Below are 27,974 nucleotides of genomic sequence, written 5' to 3'. Positions count from 1 at the left end.
CACCCTTTAAATCACTTTTTTTTTTTTTCTTTGCAAAATGCTTGGAGGTATTAAGTGTTTATGAGGGTGTACTACCTGTGCTACCTGTCATAGATGAACAAAAAGCCATCTACAAGTGTGCTGTCTGTCTAGTCAACACTTTTTTGGTCTCATTTTTAAATTTATTTTTATATACAAATTTAAATTGCTACATGTAACTATTATAGTAATGTTAAGCTTCTGCTGATGTAAGAACTCTCAAGAAGAACTAATTGAGTGCTTTATTTCAGAGAAACACTTCGGACGCTCTAAGCTGTGTTTTTGTTTACAGGGAGTCGTGAAACAAGGTGATTCCACCCCCCTCCCCCCCCATATTCACCTGCAGAAGAAGACCGACCCCCCCCCCCCCACCCAAACATCAGCATGGACTGTAAGGAGGAGATCAGCGATACTGACAGCGGCATCATCCTGCAGTGTGGTGAGTTTGCAGTCTGTTGGGTGTTCAGGGCCTTTGGCCTGCTAGACACCGAGTGCTTTAAAAGGTGGCTAAGGCAGGGGTGTCCTCCATCTTGGGGTGTCCTCCATCTTACCCTGCGAGGGCCGGTGTGGGTGCAGGCGGCCTTCGTTCCACCCAAGCAGGTACGCACCTGATACCTATCGTACGTCGCTTTGGATAAAAGCGTCTGCCAAATTAATGTACTGTACTGTCTAGTGATTAATCAGGTGTGTCACTCATTGTTTGGAATGAAAGCCTGCACCCATGCACCCCTGTCTGGGTAAGATTGAGGACCCCCCCCCCCCCCCGGGCTAAAGTGAGGCCCTGTGCTCTCTCCCCTCCCCCCCCGAATCTGTGCGTTACCTGTGAGTGGTCTGTGTCTTGGTCCTGACCCGCCCCCTCCCCTCCCCCCCCCCCCCTTCATGAATAGTCATCAGTAATGGGACAGCATGCTGAGACATTTTCAGCTCTCGGGGACGGCGTGCATAGAATTCCCAGCATGCCGAGCTGCACGTTGGTCAGTCATGTGGCCTGTGACTACGCCCAGTGTCTTCTGTGGGCTCATCCGGGACGGGGACTGTGCCGAACGGGCCCGGGTCTTCGCCTCGTGCCTCCAGAGCTTAACTGGGACGGGCCGGGTCTTCGCCTCATGCCTGCAGAGCTTAACTGGGACGGGCGCGCTCTTTTAAGCGCAGTCTTCGGGACGGCCGCCTGTCTCCTCTTATTAAAATATGTCGTCTGTGTCCCCAGAGCGCAGGTTTTGCGTAGAACTGGGTGGTCTTTTATTTGCATGCGCGGTAATCCACCCAGGGTGTCGCTCGCCTTCCGGAGCAACCGAAAGAAACTAGATCCGCCGCTGCGAGAAAGAGAGTAAGAAGAAAGAAAGTGAGCTTTTGTTTTAGCTGAGGCTGTGACTCTCTCGCGCGCGGGGTGAGAAGGGCGGGCGGGGCGGTGTGATTAACCTCGCCGGGAGAGTCGGGCGACATTCCCCAGCGCCGCACGTCACTCAGCTCAGTTCCCCGCGCCTCTCTCACAATGAGCGGATTAATGCTGCGGACTCGCTGCCTTTTCTCTTATTGTCGTCGTCTTTTCCGGCAGCGGTTACCGCTCGTAAAAAAAAAAAAAAGCTTCCTCTTTGTCTCGAACGCCACCTCCGATGGCACTGAGGGTGTCGGTGCCTGTGATACCTGTGTTTACCTGTGTTTACTCGCCTGCGGTGCCTCTGAGGCGTGTGGCGCAGCCCCAGTCTCGCCCGCGGTCGGGACCGGACCTCGGGGTGAACCCCAGCGCTGTTATCGTAGCAACGCGTCTGGAACGCCTGTGCGTTCTGAGGCACATAAACAAAAAGAAGCAGGAAACAAAGGCCAGAGTCGGTCAGGGACTCCCGCTGGCTCAGCGTTGCGTGCGCGCAGGATCAGGTGATGGAGCGGACTGGCGGCTGCAGGCCTGAGCGAGACCTGAGGTGACTGATCAGGCCTGGACACGTTCAGACCGAAGTGCCTGTGGAGTCCACAGGCTACTCAGTCACGCGAGTCACCCGACTGCACCCCTCAGAACTGCAGACCTTAAAAACTGCGTTTTTTAATATTTATTTCGATTTTCTTTGTGATGTCGCACAAAGTTACACCCACACAGTTACACACACGCACATAAAATGCGGGATGGAAATATGAAAACATTTATTTCCCCAATACGCTTGGGAAATTACCAAAAGCAGTCAAAAATCTAATTGTTATTAAAAATCAAGCGATTCACAGATGTACGATGGTATCTGTAATGAGCTGCCTTTGGTGTTCTGGCACTTGTTGTGGAGGTAGATCTGACTGCATTCTTGTTCTAGTTATTTATTTGAAAGTATTGAGAGAATTTGGTTTAAATTTCAGCAAACCTTTGCTCTTAGGAGAATGTCTGTGAGCGTGGCCTGGCCTGGCTGTGCTTTACCCTGGCCTGGTCTGGGTGTGTGTTACCCTGGCCTGACCTTGTCTGGGTGTGTGTTACCCTGGCCTGGTCTGGGCGAGATGGTGTGTGCTACCTTGATGGCGACAGTAGCGGTGATTGGTCCTTGCTGGTGTCCGCAGGCCCGGACAGCCCCTCCTCGCCCCTGAAGGACGTGAGTGGGCGGAGCCAGGCCGCCAGGCTGCGGCAGCAGGCCCTGCAGGACCGCCTGGGGGAGTGCCTGAGGGAGCTGAAGCACCTGTGCATCCGAGAGGCTGTGAGTCCTGCACCTGCACCTGCACCTATACCTATACCTACACCTGACCTGCACCTACACCTACACCTGCAACTACACCTACACCCACACCTACACATGCACCTACACCTACACCTACACCTGACCTGCACCTGCACCTATACCCAGCCTACACCTGCAGCTACACCTAAACCTCACCTACAGCTGACCTGCACCTGCACCTACACCTACACCTACACATGCACCTCTACCTAAACCTCACCTACAGCTCACCTGCACCCAGCCTACACATGCGCCTACACCAGTGGTGTCAAACTCGTGCCATGGAGGGCCGTGTGTATGCAGGTTTTCATTCCAGCCTCAGATCTTGATTATATAATTAGTTAAATTATTTGCTGAATTAGGGATGCAGGTTTGTGCACAATGGTGACCCGACGTCTATGGTGACCCGCATTGTCTAAATAAAATTTTTCTTATATTCTGTGCTTCAATGCAGTTAAACGCATATGGCTGAATGAGTAATTGGACTCAATTAAGGCAGCATTAATTGGTTGGAATGAAAACCTGCATACACACGGCCCTCCATGGCACGAGTTTGACACCACTGGCCTACACCTACACCTGACCCACACATGCCCCTACGCCTATGTACCCCTAAACCCATATCCCCAATTACACCCATACCCAACCCATACCCCCCCCATATCCCCACCTACACCCATACCCAACCCATACCCCCCCCCATATCCCCACCTACACCCATACCCAACCCATACCCCCCCATATCCCCACCTACACCCATACCCAACCCATACCCCCCCCATATCCCCACCTACACCCATACCCAACCCATACCCCCCCCATATCCCCACCTACACCCATACCCAACCCATACCCGCCCCCCCATATCCCCACCTACACCCATACCCAACCCATACCCCCCCCCCATATCCCCAACTACACCCATACCCAACCCATACCCCCCCCATATCCCCACCTACACCCATACCCCCCCCCCCCCCACCCCATCCATTCTCCCAGGTTTGGAAGTGTTCCACAGAGAGCCCTCAGAACACACAGCATTTTTTCCACATCTTACACCCAGATTGCTCCCCACCCCCCCCCACCCCCCCGTTCGCCCCTCCGGGCAAAAACTTTGCTCCTGTCTGACAAAAAATGTTGTTCTTCTGGCAAAGTCGTTTATCATCACTCATCATCAGTTGGCAGCACGGGGGCTTCAGTTCTTGGGTAACGACTCGGCCTCGCCGGGGAGCGAAATATCAGATCACTGAACCTGATCGCATTTTCACACCGACGCGATCGTGCCGAGGCTTGTCCAGGTGCGATGGAATGAGGCCGTTCGGGGGCTTCTGCAGCTGAGGCCCGGGCCTGAGCCTTAGCGTTAGCGTCGTCTCTGCCTGTCCTTTTGGGGGGCGACAGCTCAGGAGGTAAGAGCGGTTGTCTGGCAGGGGTTGCCGGTTCGATCCCCCGCCCTGGGCGCGTCAAAGTGTCTCTGAGCAAGACACCTAACCCCTAATTGCTCCCAACGAGCTGATTGGTACCTTGCATGGCAGCCTTTCACCGTTGGTGTGTGAGTGTGTGTGTGTGTGTGTGTGAATGGGTGAATGAGAGGCATCAATTGTAAAGCGCTTTGGATTAAAGCGCTATATAAATGCAATCCATTTTGCGTCCATTTACCTGTGATGCATCTACACAGAAAGGCGGGGGTGTGTCTTCTTCAAACAAAGGTTACATAACCTAATGTTGTTGTACACAATTAAGCAGCCATGATAAATCTGGTAGAGGCAGAGCTCTCATTGCTAACTTGTGAGGGTTAGTGGTGCTGTGGATGCTGCAGGAGGTGATGTGTTGGTAAATGAGTGTGTGAAGGTGTTGGGCAGGTGAAGACATTCCTACCTGTTGTGAAAGGGGGGGGGGGGGGACAGTAGGATTGCGCAAGCAGGATACCTGTGAGTAATGGCTGTGTCCTGACTTGTTACGATGTGCCCTGTAGAGTTAGTAAGAGATGCTGGATGTAACCGTTTCGTTTGGGGGGGGGGGGGGGGCGGCGCGCAGGGAGGGGAAGCTAATCTTATAGTCATCTGTAAATGCTGGGATTGGTGTTGATCTGTTGTGGGAAAGTCACCAAATGGTGTTACTGTATTGGCTTGTTCGATGCTGGAAAGTACAATGGAAATTCCCCGAAAACAGGAGGAAGTGCCTTTCCAAGCTTCTATTTACTGGCAGAGCATTATAATAAATATGTGAACTGGGGCAGTTCACCCGAAAGTGAAATTAAGGTATATTTCCACTCATCCGGATAGTTTCGTTGAAATCTCACAAGTTTCCTGGATATCCACTGTTGCTCACCCTGATGCAACACACCTCAACAGTTTTTGTGGTGGCTCAAAGCACCAAAAATTTATAAAAAAAGGAAAGACAGCAACATCCCTTTCCAAATATAATGCCACAGTTACTCGCAAAAACATCCACAGACCTTGATGTTCATGGTTTCATCGAAACTACTTGCGTCTGTAAATCCAGGCTGTAAATCCAGGCAAAGTCTCAAACAGAGCATGCCAGTATTCTCGGGTGCTGCGTCAACACACTGAAGCGATGTTTTAAAACCACGCTGACCCCGCGCCCCGGAATCCCGCCGTGCTTTGGCTGAGACTTCGTGCGGATGCACACAGCTGGCGTACTCTGGCACATTGAAAAGTTTGCGATTGTTACGTTACATTACAGGCATTTAGCAGACGCTTTTATCCAGAGCGACTTACACAACTTTTTTACATTGCATTTTACATTGTATCCATTTATACAGCTGGATATATACTGAAGCAATTTCGGTTAAGTACCTTGCTCAAGGGTACAACGGCAGTGTCCTACCCGGGAATCGAACCTGCGACCTTTCGGTTACAAGCCCAGTTCCTTACCCACTGTGCTACACTCTGTCCTAAATAGGAGCTATTACTCGATTCTGCAGGGACTAGCAGTGCTCGTGTGGTGTGATGCGTGAGGACGAACAGTGTAGTCCCTGTCACTCACAGAGAGGGCATTGAGCTGCCCACCTTCGTGAACCCCCATCATGCTCTGTGTCCGAACTCCGCTGCGTTGGGCCGGTTTGCTTGACGCGGCTCTCCCTCTCTCTCGCAGGAGCTGACCGGGCATTTGTCCTCGGACTACCCCCTGTTGCCCGGCGAGAAGCCGCCAGTCATCCGTCGGCGAGTCGGGACCGCCTTCCGGCTGGATGAGGAGAGCATCCTGCAGGGCGGAGAGGTACGGGGTCTCCCACCCGGGGGGGCAGGGGCGAGGGGGCGGAGCTCTCCAGGCTGGACTCGGACACGGACAACAGACTGTGGGAAACATTGCGTTACATTGCTTTACATTACAAACACCTGTCAGACGCTCTTATCCGGAGCGACGCACAGTAGTGGAGAAAAGTGTTCATCTCAGGAATACAAATATTCTCTGTCAACAAGAAGGCACAGAGGCCCATTAATAATCAATAAGTGTAATATTAATCTTATAAACAGCAATGCGTATTGTGACTAAAGAAAGCGCCATTGGACAGATAATCTTTACGCAAGTATAACTATGTATAAATATAAGGGAAATAAGGAAATCCAGAGAAGGAGAGAGATAAAGAAAGGTTATCTAAAAAGGGGTCAGGGGAGCCATGGTGCGATGTGAAGAAGGGTGTCTTCAGTCCGTGTTGGAAGCTGGGCAGGGTTTCTGCTGCACTGACTGCAGTAATAACACATTTAAAAAGACACACGTGAGCCTGCTGCTTATGTCACAAAGCCGGCTCTGCTGAGTCATCGCTGTTTCGTGTTCTCTTCGGGGCGTTTTTAATGCGAGGAAGTAGCATTTGCTTAAGCTCATAACAGGTTGGAGTTCAGCTGGGTCTCACCTGGGCCTGTTCTCGTTCCCCCCCTGTCCCCCCCGTCCCCCCCCTTAGCACCCGGAACTGGGCCCCCTGGAGGCGGAGCTGGCGCTGCAGCTGCAGATTTACGAGGCGGCCCGCAGACTGTGCCATGAGGAACACCTGAGCCGGGCGGTGAGGCGCAGCCGGCTGCAGCAGTGCCAGGGCGCGCAGCGGAAACTGCAGGAGCTGCAGGAGGCCGCCTTCCAGCTCCGGCTCCGCCTGGGGCGCGGCTCGCCCTGCCCGCCCCGCCCGCCCCGCCCCGATAGGCCCCCGGGTGAGGTCACTTCCTGCGCGATGCTCGGAACAATGCGAGGGCGGGTTTCTGGGGAGAGAAATTTTTGGCTGGTCACGTCGCTCAAGACTGTGCCACGTTGCTCACGTTGGGTTCCACATTAAACTGTTAAACTGAATTTTATGTCATTATTATATAACATTATTATTACAACGTTATCATAACTTGGTACGATGTCCATTTATGCGGCTGGATGTTTCCTGAAGCAATTCAGGTTAAGTACCTTGTTCAAGGGTACTACGACAGTGCAGTCTGATGCAGTCTGTGTTCTGTGTTTCCAGATCTGGGCACTTCAGATAACACCTCCCTGTCAGACTCCGCTCTGCAGGATGAAGGTGAGGAGAAGTGGCTTTACACTACACTACATTATATTACACTACATTACATTACACTGCATTACACTACATTACATTAATTACACTACACTACATTACATTACACTGCATTACATTAATTACACTACATTACATTACATTGCACTACATTACATTACAATACACTGCATTACATTACACTGCATTACACTACATTACATTAATTACACTACACTACATTATATTACATTATATTACACTGCATTACATTAATTACACTACATTACATTACACTGCACTACAGTAGATTACATCATATTGGATTACATTACATTACACTACATTACATTAGATCATATTGGTTTGCATTACGTTACACTACATTACATTACATAATTTTAGATTACATTACCTTATAGTACATTACATTACGGGTTCCCATCGGAAACAATAAACTGAAACAACTAAGACAAAAGAAAGTAGAACCCAGGACTGCTTTTCAGCACGCTGCTGGGATGCGCTGGCCAACTTTTTCAGTTGACCAGTTTCACTCTTAGTGTTATGTTCTCAGATAAACAAAACTGAAACTAAATTAAACGAAAATCAAAACGCACTGTGAGCTCCCGGTCTCGGCCCTGAACTGGGGAGAGGAACACACCGTTAAGCACCTGGGCTGATTAGTTAAAGCAGCAGGTGCGTGTGCTCTCTCCACCAGCTGGCGCAGCCAATATGGTTCAGCGCTGGACCAAATGCTACAAGTACATTACATCATATTAGATGAAATTATATTACATTACACTACATTATGGTACATTACTTTATATTACATTACATTCACTGTGCTGCTGTGCATGAAGGCTAGTGGGCTGTTCAAATAAAAACATAAAGATTCTGCTCGCTCTCCATTTCTCGGTCCCTGGTTTTCTCGGGCAGAAGGTGAAAAGGGTTCCGAATCGTGAGGAGTGACCTCTTTCCTCTTTTCAGAAGAGGTGCCGAGCCAGGGTTCAGACCGAAGCCTGGAGGCCTCTCCGGTGCCAGACCCCCTCCAACCTGCTCCAGGGTCCCCCCCGCGCCCTCTGCACGCCCCATGGTACCCCCCCCTACAGGTCCTGGAGGAGCTGACGCCCTGTCACAGCCCCAGCCTGGATTACGACAAGCCCCCCATCCAGAACTCTCCGTGGACCGAGTCCAGTCTGGACCAGCCCTACCAGAAACCAAAGAAGAAGAGCCGCTCGGCCTGCAACAGCCACACCAGGTAAACGCTGACGTTCCCCCTCCCAGTGTGATAACGTGTAAATCAGGATCCGGTACTGCGACAAAACCAGGTGTGTGTGTGTGGGTGGGTGTGTCCCTGTGTGTGTGTGTGTGTGTGTGTGTGTGTGTGTGCGCGCGCCTGTGTGTGTGTGTGCCCCTGTGTGTGTGTATGTGTGTAGGTGTGCCCCTGTGTGTATGTGTATGTGCGTGTGTGTGTCTGTGTGGGCCTGTGTGTGTGTGTGTGTGTGTGTGTGTGGGTGGGTGTGTCCCTGTGTGTGTGTGTGTGTGTGTGTGTGTGTGTGCGCGCCTGTGTGTGTGTGTGCGTGCCCCTGTGTGTGTGTATGTGTGTAGGTGTGCCTCTGTGTGTATGTGTGTGTCTGTGTGTGTGTGTGTGTGTGTGTGGGTGGGTGTGTCCCTGTGTGTGTGTGTGTGTGTGTGTGTGTGCGCCCCTGTGTGTGTGTATGTGTGCCCCTGTGTGTATGTGCGTGTGTGTGTGTCTGTGTGAGCCTGTGTGTGTGTGTGTGTGGGTGTGTGTGTGAAAAAGACTGAAAACCACAATTATTTGAGTCTAATGCCAGCTTTGCCATCAGAAATGAGCAACAAACAGGTTTGGGATGAGCGAGTTCCTTGAAGTGGTTTCATTATGCTGGGTGTTGCGTTACACCTTCTGATTTCACAGAAGATACAGAAGGATAAAATGTTTTTTTTCCTGTCCCGGACTGTTGATTCCTTAGGATTGAACACGTGGGCTGTTTCAACATTCTCTCTAGTGGAACAAATCCATCCCACTCCTTTGGACATGGCACCCAAAATGCAAGATTACAGTTCAGAGTTTTGGCTTGTTGTCTGGCTATTTTTTTCTTGGTAATTTTATTGACCTGCTAAAGCAAAAAACCTGTATTGTAAGCAGCTCATCCAACTGTTTTTAATTCCTGATACACTGCCTCGGGGTGTTCAGCTGGATGAGATGTATAGCTTGATCATCTTTGTTTTCAAATGCAGACTCAAAGTGGAATTTTTGAGGAGTCTTATCCTAAAAAAATCTTGGGTCTCGCACGTTGTGTGGAAAACTAGAAGCAGGAGCGTGAATCTGAGCGTAAAGTACTTAAATGCACACAAGTTCCCGTCGTGTGGAAGTACATCCTGGGTCACATTCTCTCTGGTCTTCCTCTCAACCTCCCCTCCTCTTCCTCATATTTCCGTATCGTTTTTTTCCCTCCATGTTTAGCAGCCCGATGGTGACCCCCACGGTCACCCCCACGGTCACCCCCACGGTCACCCCGATGTCCACCCCCGCGTCGACCCCAGTGGACTCCCCGTTCGGAAGCTCCGCCCACCCGTTGCACTTCACTCCAATCAAGGGCCTGGAGCTACGCCACGCCCAGTGCCACAGCGCCCCCTGTACCCCGGAGCTGCAGCTACGCCGGCAGCAATCGCAGTCTTTCAGGTCGGCGTTGCCATGGTTACCAGTGTTACTCACTAGCCTTCATGCACAACAGCAGTTTTTGGTGTTCTTGCCACTGACTCCTGCTGTGGCTTTCGTCCAGAGGTTATGAAATATCTAAATAAATATATATTTTTTAATCTAAAATAAAAAAACTGCAGTATCAGTTGAATATTTCAGATAAACACATCCTTGGATAGAATCAGCTTACAGTTGAGGTAGCAAAAACATTAGTGGCTTTACAAAGTCAGGTTGGCACTAAACTGTTAAAGTGTTTTGAAATCCTTAAACTACTGGTAACTAGGCAACTGAGGTTCCACTAGTTCAGGGGGATTGAATTACCAGTCTTTCTGCAGCACCTTTCTCAGCTGATGAATCGTTACATTATTTGTATTCTTCATTCGAGGATTTGTATTCAGCTCTGAAGGGTAGAAATCCTGCAGGTTTCCTTTTATAGCAGCCTGTCGATGTCACCTCCTCTTTCTAGAGTCTTTGCTGCCTGCAGGATCTGACCTCTGACCTCGCGGACAAAATGTTTAAATAACTAAAATCCACAGTTCTCCCAGTCTTTTCCCTTATCATATTCACAGATTAATTCATTTAGCTTTGATGGACATTTTTTTTGGTTGAAAGTTAGAATATTTGTCTTTATATTAGCTCCTCTCTTAAATTTAGCAACCTTTATGCCTTTATAGCTCCTCTTCCGCTACAGCTTACTAGCTAGCTAACTAGCTTAGCGTATGCAGATTTGGTTGAAATCACAACGGCTAAATGCTTAATTACATTTTGCAACACTGAAGGTAATTGCAGTCGAGTCATACAGCACAAAACACTCAGACTTGTGTAACGCTGGGTAATTTGTATTAAATGATTTAAGGCTCATCTCTTAGTAATGCTTAATGAAATGAAAATGTGACGTTTCTCCCGGCAGGCTGCCCAGCAGAGAGCTGTCCCATGAGTCCGGTCAGCCCCGGGGACGGTCACGGCTGGCGAGGAGACGGATCGTGGAATTTGGGGAGGCGCCGGGGGAACGTGGCCCCCTGCAGGTGGGGCCGGGAAGTATGCTGTACCCGTCCAGCTCGGAGGACAGCTGCTCTGAACACTCGGCTCCCTCCTACGCCAGCTCTCCCTGCTGCGACTTCCCCGTGGAGCTGACCGACCCGCGGCTGCCCCAGTACGGGTACCCCAACGATGGGCCCCACGGTGGGCCCCGGCCCAACGATGGGTCCCACAGTGGGCCCCAGCCCTACGATGGGCCCCACAGCAGAGCCCTTCCCTACGATGGGCCCAACGATGGGTCCCACAGTGGGCCCCGGCCCTACGATGGGCCCCACAGTGGGCCCCGGCCCTACGATGGGCCCCACAGTGGGCCTCGGCCCTACGATGGGCCCCACAGTGGGCCCCCGCCCTACGATGGGCCCCACAGTGGGCCCCGGCCCTACGATGGGCCCCACAGCAGAGCCCTTGCCTACGATGGGCCCCACAGCAGAGCCCTTGCCTACGATGGGCCCCACAGCAGAGCCCTGCCCTACGATGGGCCCCATAGTGGGCCCCTGCCCTACGATGGGCCCCACGGTGGGCCCCTGCCCTATGATGGGCCCCACAGCAGAGCCTACACTGGCCCCCATGGAGGGCCCCTTCCCTACGATGGGCCCCACAGCAGAGCCTACACTGGCCCCCATGGAGGGCCCCTCCCCTACGATGGGCCCCACAGCAGAGCCTACACTGGCCCCCATGGCGGGCCCCTCCCCTACGATGGGCCCCACAGCAGAGCCCTCCCGTACGATAGGCCCCATGGGGGGCCCGTGACCTACACTGGCACCTTCTACAAGAACCCCATGCACCAGTCCAGCCCCAGTTTTTACGGGGGGTACATTGAGGACAACAGGGGGTACCCTCCCGAGATGGACATCAGAAGACTGTACTTGGGCCCTCCACCACCCTCCGGCCCCGCTGGCCCCCCGGGCCGATATGAGCACTGGTACGAGGAAGCACCCCAACGGCCAATGCTCAGGGCCCTGCCCCCCCACATTCGGCTGTCCCGAGCCCCCTCCCTTAGAGAGCACCCCCCTCACCCCCAGGGCAGGGGTCTTCCGTGCGATCTGGTGTCCGATGGGCTGAAGTCCTGGCAGCAGCGCGGCCAGCAGGGGGCGCCACCGCGGCCCCGGTCGCTCGACCGTCAGGGCGCGGTCCGCGTGCGGAGCGTCCAGGAGCGGGAATCGCCCCTCGCCCATCCCCCCCGGCAACATCGCCAACCGCAGCAGCAACCGCCGCACAGGTACCAGGAACAGGTAAACAAAACCTGCTCATTATATTAACAACATACAATAAACTGATCTGTGATTTTCCTCTCTGACAATCATTTTTCATTGTAGTCTCCCATCTTCGCTGTGTCACAAACGTGCTGTGTGACGTATCCTACAATGAGTGAGAGAGCTAATGTGTAAGGAGCCCTTGAATGAGAACAAAAGATTAAAAAATGGAAAATTAACAGAATTTTCATGGGAGTGTGAATACTGAGGTGTGTTTTCTTGTGTTAGGCGCAAAGTATTTGAAATTCAATTTTCGATTACGTTTTGGACAAACCCATTAATAGACATTTAAAACCCAAAGCCTGTGCCCAGCGCTGATGTTTAAGTATAAACTGCACACAAAACTGCTGTCTGGTGGGTTTATTTTTGTTCTGAACATAAAGGTTCTTTAAAATGCCGCCATAACAGTGTTTGCAATTTGATGCCTATTTTTGACTTGCCGCAGTTATGCCTGAGGGGAAGGATGCAGACTGTTTTATTGTTAGGAAACAATATTAAAAAATGGTGGAGAGTTTTATTGGGTGGGGTGCTCTTTTAGGGCAGGGGATTGTGGGTAGTTCCGAGGTCCCAGAGGTATCTGGAGCGAAGCACACCTGCGTCTTCTTTTCAGTTGGTTTCCATGGTTTCGGGCAGTATGGTTCAGACACCCGCTCGGAGTAGAGAAAGGTAAATTCCGCACAGACGTTAGGAAGTACTTTTTCACACGGGGAGTTGTCACTGTGTGGAATAGCTTGCCAGATCATGTAGTAGAGGCAGGAAACACTGGCGGTTTTCAAGACCAGGCTTGATACGGTGCCAGATGCTCTCCAGTTTCACAGGTAAACCGCGCGCTAGGTAGGCTTCGGTGGCAGTAAAGTGGCAGGCATTGTTGGTTGGGCTGAATGGCCTGCTCTCGTCATTATATTATGTGCAGTAAGCCAGCACGCCCAGGTGTACAGGTGTGGCGGTGCATGTGTGGCTTAGTGGTTTAGCGGCTTTACCTGTGTTTGAGTCCTAGGTGAGATGCACTCACGATAGGCAAAACATAAGCTGTGAAATTTGCTCTTACGTATCCTCGCTATGCAGTGAACGGTTCAAGACTTGGTCTGAATAGCGATGTATCTTCTGAGCCTTTTTACGAGCCTGAACCAGCGAACGCACGTCCTTTTTGGGGATCTCAGAGGGCGTCTGGCCTTATCCCAGGATCCATCACACCTGGAGACTCGCTGCACATGAATCACCTGGAACTGACAGGTTCACGATAAAACAGAAACGCACGTGCCCAGGAGTCCTTTCAGAACTGAGGGGGTGCAGCCGGGTCGATGTTTTGGAGCGCGTCAGGCGTTAGCATTGTCGGTCCTTTGTGTTCGCTGTCGAGGGTAATCGCAGGGCTGTCCGGATCATTGTGTCTTTAGGAAAGCTGGGATGTTTGGAAACTCCCTGGAGGCCGTGGCGTTTTTATGCTGGTGTGTTATCTGACGGCGAGGCTGTGTACACACAGTATCAGGAGGCATATCTGGGTTTCCAGCGCTTTGCTTCCTCAACAGGATCCAGCATGCACTTCTGCAGACCGCATCATGGAGTGACAGAACGTCATTCGAGCGATTGTGTCATAATGCGTAATTTATGATCGCTAACCACATGGGGCATTTTTGTTTTTTGGGTGGGGGAGTTGAGAGACTTTGAACCGCAGTATGAGTCGTTCAGTAGTCATCAAACCAAACCACAGAGGTTCTGATGGTTGCTGCTGAAGCGGAAACCCCAGTTTACACGGAAGTCTCTATTAATTTATTCACCTATTCGTTGTTTTCCTTCAAATGTTGTGGAAGAATATTGCGTGGCGCATTCATGCCAAAAATTTGCTTGGCAGTTAAAGTCATTAAATCCATAAATGCCTTTGAAGTAGTCATCTGTCAGTATAGATTAATGACATTAATCTATGTAAAAATAATTAATTTATGTAAATATTATGCATATGTAGCAATGACACCAGCATCTTTATGCTGATAATGTTTTGTGTTGATGATTATTGCATTGTAATATTGTGTGTGTGTGTATACATTTGTAACAAAAGCCCTTCTAGGGACAAACATTGTGAATTTCCTTGTGCTGTCAATGTTATGATATATAACATCAGACTATTTGTTAAATACTCTGTGTATCAGTCCCTATTCACATAAATATTTTAAAAATATAACATAGGCTACACATACCGAATCTAAATCAAAGCTGGAAAGCAGAAACTGCGTAGCTGACGAACGGCTGTGGCATTAATACCATGTGACTCTCGGGTATGCGCTGCTGGTAATGGTGCCTGACTGTGGGGTCTGTGGCCAGAGATGCACTGCAGCATTCCAGGGTTTATTGGCTCGTGAGTGTGAGAGAGAGAGAGCTCTGACAAAGCAGGGTCATGTGACTGTAACCAGGTCATGTGACCGTAAACCAGGACCTGTGGGAGACTTGGGCTAAGTGGCTACATTCCCCCTCCTGCTGGTGCCGCCTCAGCAACAATGGATGTGTTGACAGGCTTTAAAAAATAAAAAAAAAAGGTCAGTGGCTGCATTTATTAGCCAGTGTTTTTTTTTTTTTTTTTTTGGAACAGGCATCCATTATCCTAGCTTTGTGTCTTCCTGTTGAAATCACATTCGTCCCCTGTGACAGAGCAAACGAGCCAGAAGGGTGGCGGTGTTAGCGTGACGGTTAGGGGACTAGGGCTTGCGATTTTGAGACGGCTAGTTTGCTTCCCTGCTGGGCCACTGATATTGTACCTGAATTGCTTCAGCGAAATGCAGAGCCATGTTCGATGGCCTGTACGTTAAAAATATGAGCTGTGTTAACCCGCACTGGATAAGAGCATCTGCTTACTGCCAGAATGTAATGAAATGTTGTTTCATTCTTGCCTGGTGGTGTGTCAGTCACCAGCTTTACACACACACACACACACACAGACACACACACACACACACACACACACACACACACAGACACAGAGGTCATGTTGATGTGGTGTTGATAGGACTCTGTGTGCTGACTGTGGAGCCTGAGTGTGTAAAGCAGGGCTGCCCAACCCTGTCCCCGGAGATCTACCTCCCTGTAGGTTTTCACTCCAACCCTAACAAAGCACATCTCATTCAACAGCTAGAGCAGGCCTGCCTAACCCTGTACCTGGAGATCTACCATCCTGTAGATTTCCACTCCTGCTCTAACAAAGCACACCTCATTCAGCAGCTAGTCACAGAGCTGCTAATTAGCAGAATCAGGTGTGCCACATCAGGGTTGAAATGAAAACCTGCAGGATGGTAGCTCTCCGGGGACAGGGTCAGGCAGCCCTGGTACAAAAGGGAATTGGGAGTTTCTCTCTTTCTGTAACACGGCGAGTCACAGTGTGACACACCCGCCTCTCCCTCCCGGCCATCCCAAACCCCACCTCCTCTGAGTAAATCTGAGGAGAGATTCAGCTGCCCTACAGCTGCCCTACCCTACGGCTGCCCTACAGCTGCCCTACAGTTGCTCTACAGTTTCCCGAGATTCCGCTGCCTCTCAGTAGAGCGCAAACCCACCAGAGTGAGGCGGGCAGCCATGTTGGGGTGGCCATGTTTGGGCGGCAGTGTAGTACAGTGGGTAAGGAGCTGGTCTTGCAACTTGAAAGATCACAGGTTGGATCCCCTTGAGCAAGGTACTTAACCTGCACTGCTTCAGTATTTATCCAGCTGTATAAATGGATGCAGTGTAAGTGCTGTGTGTAGAAGTTGTGCAAGTCGCTCTGGATAAGAGTAATGTAATGCAATGAGTGAGTCAGAAATCTCTCCACCCACAGTACTGACCTCTTGGGTGTGTCTGAGACTCTTTTTTGCTGTTGGCTGTAAAATGTCTTCCTTTTCAAGGCTTGACTTGTGCAGTGGCTCACACAATGGCTTAATTTTAAACGCGCTCCTTCTGCCTCAGCCACGAAGCGCACAGAACAGTGGGAGCATGTCTGGGCGCACAGAGAACAGAACGCGCTCGTGTTTCAGATGGCCGTGATAGTCACACAAATGCTCACAGTTGTGCAACTGCAAAGGACTTGCCTACCGGCTCAGTTTTCAGTGTAACTGATGGACAGTTGCAAAGTAAAATAATGTTGGCTGATACAGACCACTGTCTTTATCTCTAAATGTACAACACCATGACCCATCTTTACTGATTCTAGATTAAGCACAATAATACAGATTTAAAACATTTTTTTTTTTTTTTTTTTTTTTTTACCCTTTCTTAAACTTTTTTGAATTCTCAGTGGAAATAAGTCCAACATCCTAGAGACTTCAGTTTTGGGTCACCAGCAGGTCCTGTCTGGAGCTGTGTGTTCTGTGGACCCAGTGAAAGTCAGTAAAGTAAGCATTAAGCATATGCTCTTATCCTGAGTCACTTCAAAACTTTTTGTACATGCAATCCATTTATACCGCTGGATATTTACCAAATCAAGACCAGGTTAAAACCTAGTATATGGCTGGACCTAACGCACATGATCCGGCCGACCAATGGTGTAACTTCCTCACTCAGTTAGTCAGTCAGTTAGTCACTCACAGACATTTGCGTTTGTAGGGCTGGCCCCGCTGTTGCGGTCCAGGCAAAAATTCAGGTCCGCTAGCCTGCTCATGGGTGTACATCGACAACACCCTGCGAGGGAATCGATCTTGCAACCTCACCCTAACCCTAACCACTCTGCTGAACTGCTATTGTGGGATTTCACACCAGAATGTTCTGCCCTCACCTTCCTCTACTTGTGTGTGTTTTTTTTTTGTTTTTTTTTAAATGTTGTGTCGCTTTTAACTTCAGCCACTACCCCCCAATCACATTCCTGCAGCTGTGTCTTCTTCAGATGGTAACATGGCCGCTTCTAAATGTTTTCATGTGGGCTCCAGTATTTTCAACAGGTGTCGAAATACAAAATCTGTCCCCCCCTATACACACACACACACACACACACACACGCTAGCTCACACGCACGCTCACTCATGTGGTTACTTCCAATCCAATCTGTCCTGCTTCACTGACTGGCTGCTGAGTGACGGTCCTTTCATCCTCTCCCTTGTGGGTTCCCGCCGCTGACTGTTTTCACAGCGTGTGCTGTTAGTGGGCAGTCCCTGTGTCGGCTAGTCTATCCTCCCCTCACTGTGATTGGCCACAGCTGTGTTTACCCAGTGTCAATCAGCCAACATCAAAGGAGTGACATGCGTTAGCCCTGGGCGAGGCTGCATTCCCCATACATCATGTTGCATGCATCACGGCCTCCTCCTCCTTCCATATTTAAAGCTCACCTTGTTGCCAAAGCATTGATTTAATGTGTGCTTGAAAACTCCTCGTAGTCACTTGCCATAGGGTTTGTTGTCAAATAGTTATTTTCCAGGAAAAGTTCCAATAAGTTCCATCATTTTAAATGATGATCACGAAACAAACTACTGATGAATTTTCATACCACCCCTAAATGCCCAGGGCATTGGCTTTCCCCACCAGTTGCTGCCTGTACAACCATGCTCTAACTCTAATGCATTCAGAAAATATAAGCATGTTAAATATTATTTGTGTTTATTCAGTAAGACAACCTTTACATGGGGCTATTTAAACACTGCATACCTTTCAAGTATTACCCCTGTGTACGGATAGATATGAGCTGAAGAAATGTCTTTAAGGTTCCTGAGTGAAGGGTTCATAGGCCATGCTGTGCCTTTGAAATATCAAATGAACCTGCCCTAGGCAAGGCTGCGGGGGGGGGGGGGGGGGGGTGGCTTATGTAACTATCTGAATCGGGGGGGGATGATTTCTCAGACTGATTAACAAAAGGTGGTCCATTTTCTCCCTTTTTTCCCACCCCCCCCACATGATTAGTGCCCCCCGCCCCCCATTCAGACGACACCCTAGGTGACCTCCGGGCAACAGCCCCCGCTGCAGGCTTTGGGTTTAGTGGCCCCCGACTCCTCCTCCCCTGCTCTGCTGTGCCACATTGCCACATTAGTGCCCTGGCTAAACGCACACCTGAAGAGTTTTAAACTCAGACCCCAGAGTGTCTCTCACCGTGTCCCATCTCTCTCTCTCTCTCTCTCTCTCTCTCTCTCTCTCCCCCTCTCTTTCTCTCTCCCTCTCTTCTGCAGGGCCCCCCCAGGCAGATCCTCCAGAGAGGGCCCGATGGAGCCCCGGTGCAGTGGTTCACGCAGGAGGACTCGGAGATCGCCAGCCAGGTGTAGCTGAGCGCAGGCCGGGCCCCTGGCTGGCGTTTCCCTCGTCCTGGAGGAGCTCGTCTATTTATTCGATTTGCGCCGCTGCTCTCCTGCTGGGGGGGGGTCTTGCCTTAAATGTGGATCATTGGGTTGTGGAGTGGCGGCCCCGTCTCGGGTACACCAATGTATGGCCAGCGTGACTGTTATTCTGTTTTGTTTTGATTTGTTTTTTACTGTGAAAAAAGAAAATTCTGATGTTTTTTTAAACTGAAAATGATTAATGGAAATTACTATTGTGATTTTATTTTGAAACCATGTTTTGATTATAAAGAGATTTCAAATATTGTACAGAAAAATATATATATTTATATATGTATGTGTGTGGATTTTTCTGCAATATTGAATAAAGTGGTAATTCCAAGGCAATTTATTATGCTCTCTTCTGAGTTGTTTCTGTTTGAAATGATGGCGTAATATAGGTCCCATACAACACATATCCTTAATTATATTTCATTAACGAAAATTACTCAGATTCTCACTTAGTTTTCCTGAAATTTGTACTACTGCAACATTTCTAGCCATAACACTATTGCCAATTACACAAGGCAGTAAAAACATTTAATTTCGCTGAAAGATGAATTATTCTGTTTAAATAAATTAGTTGAGTGGTGTAATTTATTAAAATCAATTGTTTTTCTTCATTTTAAGGTGTAAACAGAATATAGGATATGCCATTTTCTTGTAGGCTAGATTAGCTCAGCTGTTCCAAAGGTCTTGGTGGCCGTGTATTCTGGTTTTTGTTCCAACCACAATTGCAATCTCAGAATTTTAACAAGCTGTTAATTTTTCTTAAGCGTTTTTCATGTAGCTAAATTGACAAAACATCGGTATCATCGGTGGTCAAGCTTATTGCTAACTTGCCCAGCCGAATACGGCACTAGGTAGCCTAGTTAAACTGGCTAAAATTTAAACCAAGTTATGGTGAGCAATGCGGGCATGATTGGGTCAGAGTCGGTCAGATAAACAAACAAAAGTTTGTGCAATAGGTACACAAATCATGTGTTGTTAAGAACTATCACACATTGCATAGCCACTTTTAAGATATGATTTATGTCAAGATATGGTAGTCACAGCCGCTCATGTTAGTGGGACAGCGCTAAATTTGAAGAGGGTTACGCCGTGCACGAATATAATTAACTCATATTTAATTATATTCGTGTGTGTCTCGAATAAAGTTATATAGGCTATACAACGTATTTGTTAGTAAATTACAGTTTTGAACTTAATTTTCATGACACCGACGTCACCGCCACTATGTGTCATTAGAGGGCTGTCCTCTATATTTTAGAATCTCCAAGAACAAGTTCTCGAGGGTGGCTACAGTAGTGATACAAAATGAATTACTTGAATACATATTTTCTACAGAGAAGAACTTGTGACGTCTCCCGTCTTACTGAATAAACATTGTATCACTACTACTAGGGTTATAATATTAGGCTATGCTATCATAACGAATTTTGGTTTTAAATCCATGAGCTATGCGCTGCACTGAGCGACTGACCCTTGAAGCATATTTTGTGCGACGTTGGTTTTTCCCTTTTCAAAGCTTGTTAAACCGTTGAATGATTATGCTTATAAATCTATTGTCACACAAGCTCTGTAGAAATATTGGGTTGTAGAGCTTGAATACGCCACAAAAGCAGATTGTAGGCCTACCAATGTTGGCTACCAGACAAAATTGGGACGTGGCCTAGGCCTCATTTTGAATCATGGGAAAGTCAAGATGGTGCTTATAATATGGCGAACATAGGGCGTAGTTCGATCGCGCTTCGCGTTTGATCGCTATTTAGCTCACTGGGAACAGACTTGCCATGTATACGTTAGTTTACGTGTTTCTTCAGTCTTACCGGCAAACTAGTGCAATGAATAATTTTGCTTCACGTTACTAGTTATGACTGAAATGTATCTTCCATTTCCCCGCGTTATAGTCACGCTCGGACCTGATAACTAGAGGCCTCCTCTCGTCGAGAGCAGGAAAAGAGCGATCGATGTGTACGTTTGTGATTTTAATATCAGTTCTTCGATTCAGTAAACGGCGTTTATTATAAAAACAAACTAGGGCGGCATTGTACTACATGGGAAGTGAATTTAGCAAGATTTGTAGCTTGCAAAAAACAAAGTTAACGGTAATATCTTCTGGTTGCCAGAAAACTTGGCGCTACACAAAATGGCGACTTTTATGATGGCTACTTCAGTTATCGTTGCCGTTTCACGGTGAACTTGAACCTGAGTGTGTTTCCACTCTTGGATCTTCTAAGCCCTCCCAAGGAGCGAGGACGTCGCGGGAACAAAGGTATTTTTCTTGGCTTTTCCTTCTGGAAGCAGTAGTAGACATATTATGTTTGCTATATGAAATTCTGAATGAAGTTTTTGTAACTTTTAGATTAAAAAGGTTACATCAAGTCAATACCTGTTTAAACGTGATATTATCCAAAACACATGGCCTACAGTTACTTTTAAGTTACTTTTTCTTGTACAAGGCCAAAGGCTTTTAGCTAAGTAAAATAGCTGATTCGCCGTCTCACAAAACTAGAAAGATAAGCTTTGTTCTGGCTGTGGGCATCTATTCCTAGCCTGGACATGTTTTGGTCATCTAGTTTGATATAATCACAAGTAAGGGAAAATCTGTAAATTAACCCAAGCATGCTGAATGAAACGATGCATTAATTTAGGCTACATTATGTAGTTTAAAAATAAAAAAAAAACATCTTTGGCTACAATTTCTTGAAATTTTCATTTTTTTAACATGGTGGCAGGGGGAATCGAATCGAACACTTAGCCTAATTTTTAAAAATTGTACAAATATCCAGTAGGAAACCTGTGAAACAGTAGACTATGGTATTTTATAGTTTTGTGTTGCATTGTTTGATTTTATGTTTCTTGGGCGATTTCTATCTATGTTGCCTGTATGTATTTAAACTTTGTACTTTGCTTCTCTGTGAGCAGAATGAACTTGCAAAAGTGCTTAAGTGATGCTGAATCTAAGGCCACGTTTGTGGCTTTGTTTTCTGTGTGAAGTTGTATCTGAATTATTTGTGTTTTAAAAGGTCAGGGCATTCAGAAGTTATATAACATAAGAATCTGTGGTGAACATTGTTGTTCCTTCTGCAAAAAAAAAACAAAAAACAAAACAAAAAACACTTCGAAACCCTGCTGGTGCAGGAGTACAGGGTCTGAAAGAATCCACAATGAAAACTCGGCCTTCTCTTTGGAAATGTACCAATTTAAACTGCACCTAATTATCTGCACCTTGGCTCACCTAATTATCAACTTGTTTTGGATTGACCAGCCATGATAAAATGCTTAATCTAAAATGATGTCCTCTAACCCAGGGGTCTGCAACCCTGCTCCTGGAGAGCCAAGGGATCTGTTGGTTTTCACTGTTACACTACACTAACTCAATTAGAGCTGTTGATTACTCTGTTAACTTGCTTCCTTAATGGATCTACTACAGTATTTATCTTCAAATTGTTAAATTATGTACTGAGTACTGCGGACTACTTTATCCCGTTTGAAGAGTAGGCATTTTTTAAAATGTTTTTTCAACATTCCAAGTCAGTGTTCTACAACTTCATTGCATTCAGTTACCAGTCAGTGATCGTTACATGAACATTACATTGCTCTAATCACATGTTTGTGTTCTCACACCTTAATTGCTTGTGACTGTAAAGACTGCATCAGCAGTCTTCACTACCGAGATGTTGTGCGCAGGTGTAAGTCTCTGCGTATGAGCACCTGGTGAATTCCTATGGGCCGGTTTCACAGGCACAGTGATTAAATGTACCTGTCACTTGAAATGTTAGGTATTTAAGTTATTTTGCGCTTTTGTTGCATCTATGCATTTATATGTTGAATAATATGAAGGTCGTGTATAGCTCTGAATTGCTCTTGTTCTTGTCTTTGAGAAGTCAAAAAAGTTTTATGAATGTGTTTAAGAAAATCCGTACCTCAATCACTAATCTTAAATTAAACAGAAATGATTGCGTCAGAGCAGTGGTTTTCTACTCTGGTCCTGGAGTACCCCTGTGTATGTTGGTTATCAGATAAGATTTATTATTGTTAGTAGTAGTTGTAGTAAAAATAATAATAGTAATAATAATTCTTATAATGCTCCTTTTAAACATGAAAATGCAGCGAAAAGTACTGTACAATATAGCACTAAAGAAAACGATAAGATGCAGTATTAAAAATGGATTGAAATTATTCTTATTGTTGTATTCACATTTTGATGAGAAATTAAACGCCATCAAGTAATAATTATACGGTCGCTTTCAAAATCAATAATTGAATGCATCTTATTTTTACAAAACAATTATGCTAGGCTATAGCTTCCGAAACCGCTTGCTTCAATTTCCATCTTAAGCTATTTTTATACAGTCTCTGTTCTTAAGCTTTTTTTCAGAATGAGAGAGCAGAAGTTACGTGAACGATTCTCTGTCCCACAGTTTGTGTTTTAGTGAATTCGCTAAATGTGTGCGTATTAAATAGTAAGTTTCTAAGTTGTGCCTCTGTTATTTTCATTCTACTGGTAGTTAGTTTTGCTGTAACTTCACCTCGGATGGAGAGTAATTTTGAGGAGCGTCACAGATCTGCGCACATGCGCACTGTGAGTCTGTCATGCAGATTTCTCTTGTTCCTGTAATGTTTTCTGTTGCAAACCTTCCGAATTACGCAGAATACAAGTGAAATGATATACGACCGTACGTATACTGAGAAATTAATATTAATCGTCTATGCTCTCAAGGAATATTGTATTCAATATTTTGTTTACCTCTCACGTCCTGTGTGGACGATTCGTAAAATGTATCTTGCATGGCATTATGGGAAATACTTTAAAATTGTATTTCTACATGAAAATATAAATAACGAGCACCATTATTCTGACGTCTATAATGAAATCGGTCAATGTGCGAAATCGTAATTCTGCGTCATCGGGAACTGAGCAAGTGAATGATGTGATACCCGTCTGTGTGATAGATGTGGTGTGGAGTGGGTAGCCGTCAGGAAATGTGTACAACTCATACTTACCTGGCAGGGGAGATACCATGATCAAGAAGGTGGTTCACCCAGGGCGAGGCTCAGCCATTGCACTCCGGTTGTGCTGACCCCTGCGAATTCCCCAAATGTGGGAATCTCGACTGCATAATTTCTGGTAGTGGGGGACTGCGTTCGCGCTCTCCCCTGATATTCTGGTATGAAAAATAGTTAAGTATTATTAACAGTTACTTGGCCTTAGGCGTTCCTATGACTGACTCGGAGACGTGTAGGATGTAAGGGGATTAATGTAATGAAATGAATGCGTGTGTGTTGTGATGTACTGTTGGGTCCGTCCATGCAAACTTTACTTGTACTTGAAATATTTGTAACATGGGAATACCGGGTGCTGTAGTCTTTTTCGCGTTTTCACACAGTAGGACGCTATTTAGCAAGATAAATCACATAAGTCAGATATCAATCTTTTATGAGGTCAGAGCATTCAGAAGTTTGTAAAGTGAGAATCTGTGGTGGTCATTGTAGTTCCTTCTTAAAACAGAGATTATGCATGCACACTCCAAAAACCTAATGGTACAGGGTCAGAATGTTACACAAAAGATTCCCCAATGAAAACTCAACCTCTTAACTCAGAGGTGGTCTTAATTAGCCATATCATTTACACAATATTTTATTTTAGATACATTTTTTTGATAAGCGCAAAAGTGACCGTCAAAAGACTTCGTGTGCCTATATGAAATGTTTTACTGTGATCTAATCTGCAATCAATCTAGTGTTGGTGTGTGCAGCTATTTAGCCAGTTTAGCCAGGGTAATTGGTGGAAACGAGAACCTGCAGGGCTGGAATTGCCCACCCCTGCATTAACTTAGGCTCCGAAGAAAAAGCGACATTTTATTTAATCGTTCTAGTTTGGTTCGGTTCCCTGCAGGTCTTCACCACAAAGAGTAGTATTAGCTATCTGCGCATACCCCAAGGTATGGAACATGTTTTAAATCACCTTAAACACAGGATTCGCTGGAACAAAACAACAATGTCAGACACAGGGGGGTATAACTGGTCCAGGATTGAAAACCACTGTGTTGTGGGGCTGTTGCTTTTCTTCCGTTACTATTTAAACAGTATTGGCTCGTTAATCTTTCGCTTACGGCCACACCACCCTGAAAACGCCCGATCTCGTCTGATCTCGGAAGCTAAGCAGGGTCGGGCCTGGTTAGTACTTGGATGGGAGACCGCCTGGGAATACCAGGTGCAGTAAGCTTTTTTGCGTTTTGACACAGGAGGCCGCTATTTAGTATGGTATCAGATGAGATTTATTATTGATATTACTATTATTTTTACTACTAACAATAACTCTTAAAATGCTCCTTTCAAACATGAAAATGCAGTGAAAAGTAGCCTACTGTACAATATAGCACTAAATAAAACTGAGATGCAGTATTAAGAACGGATTGAAATTAATTTCTTTTTGAAGAGAAGTTAAACGCCATCAAGTCATAATTATACGGTCACTGTCAAAATCAACAATTAAATTCATCTAATTCTTTTCACAAAACATAACTATGCAATAGCTTCCGACACAGCTTGCTTCAATTTTTGTCGTAAGGTTTGTTTCAGAATGAGAGAACAGAAGTTACGTGAACGATTCTCTGGCGCGCTGTTTGTGTTTTAGCGAATTCGCCAAATATGTGCGTATTAAATAGTAAGTCTCGAGGTTGTGCTTCTGTTAGCTTCCGACACAGCTTGCTTCAATTTTTGTCGTAAGGTTTGTTTCAGAATGAGAGAACAGAAGTTACGTGAACGATTCTCTGGCGCGCTGTTTGTGTTTTAGCGAATTCGCCAAATATGTGCGTATTAAATAGTAAGTCTCGAGGTTGTGCTTCTGTTATTTTCATTATACTGGTAGTTATAGTTGGGTTTTGCTGTAACTTCAGCTCGGATGGAGAGTAATTTTGAGGAGCTTCACAGATCTGCGCACATGCGCAGTGTGAGTCTGTCATGCAGCTTTCTCTTGTTACTGTAATGTTTTCTGTTGCAAACCTTCCGAATTACGCAGAATACAAGTGAAATGACATACGACCATTTCTGAGCTGAGCATTTCATTTTCATCGTCTTTGCTGTCAACAAGGAATATTGTATTCAATATTTTGTTTACCTCTCACGTCCTGTGTGGACGATTCGTAAAATGTATCTTGCATGGCATTATGGGAAATACTTTAAAATTGTATTTCTACATGAAAATATAAATAACGAGCACCATTATTCTGACGTCTATAATGAAATCGGTCAATGTGCGAAATCGTAATTCTGCGTCATCGGGAACTGAGCAAGTGAAAGATGTGATACCCGTCTGTGTGATAGATGTGGTGTGGAGTGGGTAGCCGTCAGGAAATGTGTACAACTCATACTTACCTGGCAGGGGAGATACCATGATCAAGAAGGTGGTTCACCCAGGTCGAGGCTCAGCCATTGCACTCCGGTTGTGCTGACCCCTGCGAATTCCCCAAATGTGGGAATCTCGACTGCATAATTTCTGGTAGTGGGGGACTGCGTTCGCGCTCTCCCCTGATATTCTGGTATGAAAAATAGTTAAGTATTATTAACAGTTACTTGGCCTTAGGCGTTCCTATGACTGACTCGGAGACGTGTAGGATGTAAGGGGATTAATGTAATGAAATGAATGCGTGTGTGTTGTGATGTACTGTTGGGTCCGTCCATGCAAACTTTACTTGTACTTGAAATATTTGTAACATGGGAATACCGGGTGCTGTAGTCTTTTTCGCGTTTTCACACAGTAGGACGCTATTTAGCAAGATAAATCACATAAGTCAGATATCAATCTTTTATGAGGTCAGAGCATTCAGAAGTTTGTAAAGTGAGAATCTGTGGTGGTCATTGTAGTTCCTTCTTAAAACAGAGATTATGCATGCACACTCCAAAAACCTAATGGTACAGGGTCAGAATGTTACACAAAAGATTCCCCAATGAAAACTCAACCTCTTAACTCAGAGGTGGTCTTAATTAGCCATATCATTTACACAATATTTTATTTTAGATACATTTTTTTGATAAGCGCAAAAGTGACCGTCAAAAGACTTCGTGTGCCTATATGAAATGTTTTACTGTGATCTAATCTGCAATCAATCTAGTGTTGGTGTGTGCAGCTATTTAGCCAGTTTAGCCAGGGTAATTGGTGGAAACGAGAACCTGCAGGGCTGGAATTGCCCACCCCTGCATTAACTTAGGCTCCGAAGAAAAAGCGACATTTTATTTAATCGTTCTAGTTTGGTTCGGTTCCCTGCAGGTCTTCACCACAAAGAGTAGTATTAGCTATCTGCGCATACCCCAAGGTATGGAACATGTTTTAAATCACCTTAAACACAGGATTCGCTGGAACAAAACAACAATGTCAGACACAGGGGGGTATAACTGGTCCAGGATTGAAAACCACTGTGTTGTGGGGCTGTTGCTTTTCTTCCGTTACTATTTAAACAGTATTGGCTCGTTAATCTTTCGCTTACGGCCACACCGCCCTGAAAACGCCCGATCTCGTCTGATCTCGGAAGCTAAGCAGGGTCGGGCCTGGTTAGTACTTGGATGGGAGACCGCCTGGGAATACCAGGTGCAGTAAGCTTTTTTGCGTTTTGACACAGGAGGCCGCTATTTAGTATGGTATCAGATGAGATTTATTATTGATATTACTATTATTTTTACTACTAACAATAACTCTTACAATGCTCCTTTCAAACATGAAAATGCAGTGAAAAGTAGCCTACTGTACAATATAGCACTAAATAAAACTGAGATGCAGTATTAAGAACGGATTGAAATTAATTTCTTTTTGAAGAGAAGTTAAACGCCATCAAGTCATAATTATACGGTCACTGTCAAAATCAACAATTAAATTCATCTAATTCTTTTCACAAAACATAACTATGCAATAGCTTCCGACACAGCTTGCTTCAATTTTTGTCGTAAGGTTTGTTTCAGAATGAGAGAACAGAAGTTACGTGAACGATTCTCTGGCGCGCTGTTTGTGTTTTAGCGAATTCGCCAAATATGTGCGTATTAAATAGTAAGTCTCGAGGTTGTGCTTCTGTTATTTTCATTATACTGGTAGTTATAGTTGGGTTTTGCTGTAACTTCAGCTCGGATGGAGAGTAATTTTGAGGAGCTTCACAGATCTGCGCACATGCGCAGTGTGAGTCTGTCATGCAGCTTTCTCTTGTTACTGTAATGTTTTCTGTTGCAAACCTTCCGAATTACGCAGAATACAAGTGAAATGACATACGACCGTATACTGAGCATTTCATTTTCATCGTCTTTGCTGTCAACAAGGAATATTGTATTCAATATTTTGTTTACCTCTCACTTTTTCCTGTAAAGACGATTCTTAAAATATTGCCCTCATGGCATTATGGGAAATATTTTTAAAATTGTATTTCTACATGAAAATATAAATAACGAGCACCAGTATTTTGGCGTCTTTAATGAAATCGGCCAATGTCAGCAATCGTAATTCTGTGGCTTCGGGAGCTGAGC

The 27,974-nt window shown here is 46.3% G+C and overlaps 1 protein-coding gene and 4 non-coding genes across 6 annotated transcripts; all 5 read left to right on the top strand.

Annotated features, from left to right (window-relative positions):
* Positions 1–382: 382 nt before the first annotated feature.
* On the top strand, positions 383–18,813 carry inavab (innate immunity activator b). 2 transcript variants are annotated; one of them, XM_035387079.1, is made up of 9 exons: positions 383–457; positions 2,554–2,687; positions 5,823–5,945; positions 6,628–6,868; positions 7,168–7,221; positions 8,188–8,455; positions 9,683–9,901; positions 10,830–12,189; positions 18,318–18,813. In XM_035387079.1, the coding sequence occupies exons 1-9, from the start codon at positions 403–405 to the stop codon at positions 18,408–18,410; spliced, it is 2,547 nt and encodes an 848-aa protein (XP_035242970.1). In that variant the 5' UTR covers positions 383–402; the 3' UTR covers positions 18,411–18,813. The 2 variants fall into 2 exon arrangements, with proteins under 2 accessions (XP_035242970.1, XP_035242969.1); XM_035387078.1 differs by having other exon boundaries at positions 8,185–8,455.
* A 4,650-nt stretch (positions 18,814–23,463) lies between these two features.
* LOC118212013 lies at positions 23,464–23,627 on the top strand. The gene has a single exon (XR_004762149.1). It is a non-coding gene; the product is annotated as a U1 spliceosomal RNA (small nuclear RNA).
* A 947-nt stretch (positions 23,628–24,574) lies between these two features.
* Positions 24,575–24,693, top strand: LOC118212005. Its single transcript, XR_004762141.1, has one exon. It is a non-coding gene; the product is annotated as a 5S ribosomal RNA (ribosomal RNA).
* Positions 24,694–25,836: 1,143 nt separating this feature from the next.
* LOC118212015 lies at positions 25,837–26,000 on the top strand. The gene has a single exon (XR_004762151.1). It is a non-coding gene; the product is annotated as a U1 spliceosomal RNA (small nuclear RNA).
* Positions 26,001–26,947: 947 nt separating this feature from the next.
* On the top strand, positions 26,948–27,066 carry LOC118212006. The gene has a single exon (XR_004762142.1). It is a non-coding gene; the product is annotated as a 5S ribosomal RNA (ribosomal RNA).
* Positions 27,067–27,974: the final 908 nt, after the last annotated feature.

This window comes from Anguilla anguilla, chromosome 13 (assembly GCF_013347855.1).
Source record: "Anguilla anguilla isolate fAngAng1 chromosome 13, fAngAng1.pri, whole genome shotgun sequence".
In the NCBI taxonomy this organism is placed as follows: domain Eukaryota; kingdom Metazoa; phylum Chordata; class Actinopteri; order Anguilliformes; family Anguillidae; genus Anguilla; species Anguilla anguilla.
This window is presented reverse-complemented; position numbering and strand designations above follow the sequence as displayed.